The 5,264-nt window shown below is 36.9% G+C and overlaps 1 protein-coding gene across 6 annotated transcripts in view; it reads right to left on the bottom strand.

The window, feature by feature from the left end:
• The window catches only part of spag9b (sperm associated antigen 9b), a 67,382-nt gene that overhangs the window by 9,393 nt on the left and 52,725 nt on the right, over positions 1–5,264 (bottom strand). For 2 of the 6 annotated variants that reach the window (XM_014028510.1, XM_014028543.1), the window contains 5 exons: positions 3,044–3,196; positions 2,889–2,946; positions 2,674–2,804; positions 2,460–2,516; positions 1,364–1,543 (listed from right to left, as the gene is read on the bottom strand). In XM_014028510.1, the coding sequence (XP_013883964.1) occupies positions 1,364–1,543; positions 2,460–2,516; positions 2,674–2,804; positions 2,889–2,946; positions 3,044–3,196 (579 nt within the window). Of the gene's footprint in view, positions 1–1,363; positions 1,546–2,350; positions 2,355–2,459; positions 2,517–2,673; positions 2,805–2,888; positions 2,947–3,043; positions 3,197–5,264 lie in introns of all 6 variants that reach the window. The other 4 variants (XM_014028505.1, XM_014028517.1, XM_014028535.1 and 1 more) reach the window with 4 other exon arrangements.

Genomic DNA, 5,264 nt, shown 5'->3' with positions numbered 1-5,264 from the left:
GACTTAATTTGAGTCAAATTTTTAGACTAACAAGACAAATAATCTTACACATTCTGAAAACAAGATTATTATTCTTACACAATCAGTTCTTGTTTAGTAAATCAGTCTCAAAACAAGATCAAAAAGACTTTTTGGCTGATATAAGATTTTAAAACTTGGTAAGATGGACAGTTTTTGCAGTGTAGTTTTGTTTTATTTTGTAGATATTTGAACAAAAAGTCTAGGTAATGTACCTACACTGCAAAAACTGTCCATCTTACCAAGATTTAAAATCTTATATCCAGCAAAAAAGTCTTTTTGATCTTGTTTTGAGACTGATTTACTAAACAAGAACTGATTGTGTAAGAATAATAATCTTGTTTTCAGAATGTGTAAGATTATTTGTCTTGTTAGTCTGAAAATTTGACTCAAATTAAGTCAAAAATTTCTGCCAATGGAGTAAGAAATTTTACTTGGTAAAATTCTTGAAATACTTGATTTGACTCAAATATTTCTTATTTCAAGAATCTTACCAAGTAAAATTTTCTTACTCCATTGGCAGAAATTTTTGACTTAATTTGAGTCAAATTTTCAGACTAACAAGACAAATAATCTTACACATTCTGAAAACAAGATTATTATTCTTACACAATCAGTTCTTGTTTAGTAAATCAGTCTCAAAACAAGATCAAAAAGACTTTTTGGCTGGATATAAGATTTTCTTAGTTAGGTGGACATTTTTTGCAGTGAAGGAGTTCAATTCAAACTGACCAAATTAAGACAAATAATCTGAGTGGGGCACAGATCAAAGCAGATTACTGCTGTCTTCAAACTGTTCCAATCTACAAAATCTCTTTAAAAATCATGAGAATGTCTTTTTTGTTTTAAAAACCTCAACTTTTGGTTGTATGTGTCAACCCTGAACTGCAAACTTTCAATAACTTTGTTTCTAGCATTTGTGGACAGTCCCCTGGTCTTCATGTCTTATATAATGGTCCTGAGGGATGTAAAGGTTCAGGAAGTCACGGTTYGGTGCAACACGAAAAAGAAAACAAATGCCAAATGCTAGTGTTTTGTTTTTTTTATAATAAAAAAATAACCTTACAGAAGTAGACATAATAAAAATCACCCTTATTATTGGGGAGGATCTTAAAAACACATCATATTTTACTACAGTTATTCAATCTGAAGTGTAAACAGTACTGCACAGAATGTGTCAAAAATGTTTATTGAGCAAATTTTAAGAATCCATTTAAATACTAAGTTTTAAGGTATTAAAATAGAAATTATACCAGAATGCCAGCCTCAGCTTCAGAGCAAGCTTTGCTCTCATTCCTATAGCTTATCTGATTGTTCTCATAGAAATACTCTGAGAAAAACTCACTCCTCATTGAGGAAATCAAAAGCTTTGCTCTTGTCACTGGGCAGCTGCTGCAGGGTGCTGCTCTTCTTCTTGACGGTGGGCTGGATTTGGGAGGTGGGTGCGTTGTACTTGACGTTCACTGGAGCCTCCGCCGCTGGCTTCTTGCCCGCTCCGCCCGATGAGCTAAACAAACGGCTGAAACTGGAGGTGTAAGGGCAGGGAAGTAGGGAGGAAGGAAAAGGAAGAGAAGGAAAAAGAAGCACACACAGACAAACGTATAGAGGGGTACACACAAGCGGTAGCTCCTGCAGTAAGATGGGATTTATCATTTAAGGGTAAAAGGGTTTTTTATTCATGCCAATTTGCAACACAGACTGATACACATATTCCCATTAACTTGTTTTGATTTTATAAATTGTTTTTAAATGGAAAAGCATTAGAAAACTTGTTCCAAGGAGGGCAGGGCGTTAATAATATGCAGACTAGGACGTTAGTAAACAACATAGAGCAGAACAAACCCGTCTAGAGAATTCTTTAGTTCCCCGGTTCTTTACAGTAAATGCATCAGGTTAGGATCACTTTGCATGAAACTACAAGTCTGTTCTTATAAATAAGAAATCAGAGGTCTATATTCTTGCCATCCCTCCTATCCAATCCCTCCACCCCACGCCCCAACACACCTCCTGCACACAGACGTCACAACATCAGGCAGAATATAAAGGGACACAGAAACAAGGCAGAGATGGTAGATGTATCAGAATCCATTGCTTTCCACCTGTTTTGCCCCAAATAACACCAAAAGTTCAAACCAAATCCATTCCTTAAAACTCAACAAAGGAGAGCGTGGATAATTATTACACATACATCACTGTAAAAGGTTTGATTTTCCAAATCCATCTTTAAATTTTCATCTAGACCACTCTCAGAGCTAACATCAAAAGGTGGCTCTCCCATGTTAAGTGTTTGAAATTAGGACGAAAATATTCAAAACCATACAAGATTTACCTACATCCTGAAGAAAACGACCATAAAAAGGCAAAAGAAATGCAACAAAAGACATAAATTACAAGACACATTGGTATTCAGAAGCTTGTATAGAGAGAAAGGAAGAGCTTACAACTGCCAGAGGCTGGATTTCTTCTTCTCTGGAAGAGTTGGATTCTCCTTCGAAGCTCTGAGAGAAAAACACAAAATCTGATTAAAACGACTTTTTGATTTCTATCGAGAACCTCTTGCTGCCCTTCTGGGTTTTAGGATTTCCTTCTACATATTTCTTGTGTAATGTCCAGTCAGAATTGAATACTGGTATAAAAACTGTTTTACCGTCTTACCGGATCATTTCCGTCCACCTGACGGCTTCCTGCAGTTCCATCAGCCTCTCCTTATACTGGTTCCTCTCCATCAGGACCCTGGCCATCTCCACTCTGGTGAAGCGTTTCCTCTGAGCTGTGGGCACATCGCTCTGCAGACACAACACGATCATGAGTTCAGGTCTGAATCTTACACATCTGGAGATGCTCATGGACACAAAATGACAAAAACTCACATCGTCCTCATTGTCATTCTTGACCTTCTGTTTGGCCTCCTCCAGTTCTGCTTTAACTCTGAAACAAATCACCCAAATAAGTCTTGTGCTAACATATCAATACAAAGCAATTCATGCAGTGAACATTTTTAAACTGTTTTCTGAGATCAACTCACTTCTTGAGTTCCTCTTCTAACTCCTTGTTCTTCACCTCCAACTTGGTCTTGGCCTGAGTGACTGTGTCCAGCTCTCCACGCAGAACCTCCTTCTCACACGACAGCTCATCTACCTGAGCAATCAGGTCGTTTTTCACTACATTCAGTGCGTTTCTGAAAAACACACACAAATAAATATTCTACACTGGCTGCAGTACTGTTCTTGTCATGGACAGGAAATATATATTTTGAACTGCATTTAGTAAGTAAGTAAGTAAGTAAAGTTTTATTTATAAAGCGCCTTTCACAGAAATATATTCACAAGGTGCTGTACAATCATTAACAATATAAAAATGGTGAAAGGAATAAAATGAAACAGAAAAACATAATTACACATAAGCAACGAAAACTGAAACATCAAATCAGGAATTAATTTCTAAAATTGTAAATCAAACACAAGGTCAAAATATACAGTAATACACAAAAACATAATGAATGCAGGAGAGAAAATATGGCTTAAGTTCAATAGTAAAGAAAACAAAGATTAGCGAAGCATTCACAATGGAGGTAGGCTGGCAGTAATGGTGAAATGGTTAGCTAAACGCTTGAGAGAAAAAGTGAGTTTTAGAAGTGTCTTGAAAGAGACAATGTTATCAATGTTTAGACCTAAAAGATTAAATTATTATTATGACTATGAATTTGAAAAAGAAATGTAAGCTTTGTGACTCCGCAAAATAAACCTAATTGATATAAGTTAAAAAAATTTAAAGAATGAAAGCAGAAACAAAGCAGAAAACAGAAAACTCAGGGCCTCAAAGTTCACATGCAAAATTTGTCTGCACTTAACACACCAATGCTCAGTCCAGGTACCACAATGATTGACAGCCCTTTGGTGGCCCAGATGTGGGAGGCGGTCCATGCATGGGCCAGCACCACACAAACCAAACCACAACCAGGCCAGTTGTGGCATGYCATTTTAAAACGTTGCCAGACGTGGCCCATGTCCGGTTGATAAATAACATATAATGCCAGCAGTCAGCTAGGAGAGCCAGCATGACACCAGAGCTGGCCCAATCCTGGCAGCTATGTGGGTACTGTGTCAGATTCTTCAGATTTATCTCCTACATTACATTAAAAGACGTTTCTACCTTTTTTCTCTGGGTTGGAGCTACTTCCCCACCTGATTATACCTTTTTGTTTCTCATTTCCACTGCTGTCTGGTTAGTTATGAACTCTTCTTTCTCTCTGTTTTAGTCCATCTTTTTATCTTGCCAGCTTGTCCTTCTCCTTGTTACCAACACTGACAAATGCTGGTGAGACTCAAGTTTTGATTGTTTTCTTTTGGGACTTTTGCTACTTTTATAACCACCTCAGTTTGTTGCTCCTACAGTGTCCTCTGTTAGTTCCCTTTAAAAAGTATTCTGGTTTACTTCAACAACCAGCCTTTTGAATACATTCCCAACCATTTCACACAACATTTGAACAATGTAGATATAATTTTTCTAGTATCTTTTTTCTTATTATGACTGGAGGCAACTGAACTACAACTCAGTGGTTCCTGAACATTTTAACATCAGGACCACCTTCTTGCACTGAAAGAAAGGTTGCTCACCTCTTCCCACCCACAGAAAAACAAATCCAAATTTATTATTTATCTATCTATAATATGTTTCAGTTTTTCTTTCAATAAAATCGACCAACCACCTTACATCTTTCAATTCAGACATGAGAAGTCAGGGTGGTTGTTGTAGCTTGTTGAGTCACCAATTAATATAGCAAGCATGTTTTTGGTCTATGGGAGAAAACCTAGAGAGGGCAAAGGCCAGGAGGTGATCCTGTAATGTTCTCCCTTAGATGTGACAGCTTTTACCACTGTGCTACTGATTGTTAAGCTTAGATTGACTGAATTGTCACTCTCTACCACCCACCGCATGTCTGTTTCTAATCACTTTGGTGTTTCTATCTGTGGTACAAGTAAGAAGCCCCTGAAGGCATGTTGTCTTAGGAAGAGTTCTTCAGTTTTTATACCGCTGTAATTTTGAACTATTTGTCCTACATACAGTGGTTTGCAAAAGTATTCATACCCCTTGAACTTTTCCATATTTTGTCACATTACAACCACAAACATAAATATATTTCACTGGAATTTAATGTGAAAGACTGAAAAGGTTTTTATATGGTTCTATATGTTTTATAGATCTTTTATGTTCCAAATAAAGTTAGTTTCAGTACATGATTTGTG

Source organism: Austrofundulus limnaeus, unplaced genomic scaffold, assembly GCF_001266775.1.
Source record: "Austrofundulus limnaeus strain Quisiro unplaced genomic scaffold, Austrofundulus_limnaeus-1.0 Scaffold5, whole genome shotgun sequence".
In the NCBI taxonomy this organism is placed as follows: Eukaryota; Metazoa; Chordata; class Actinopteri; order Cyprinodontiformes; family Rivulidae; genus Austrofundulus; species Austrofundulus limnaeus.
The sequence above is the reverse complement of the archived record's forward strand: the minus strand, read 5'-3'. Positions and strand labels throughout refer to the sequence as shown.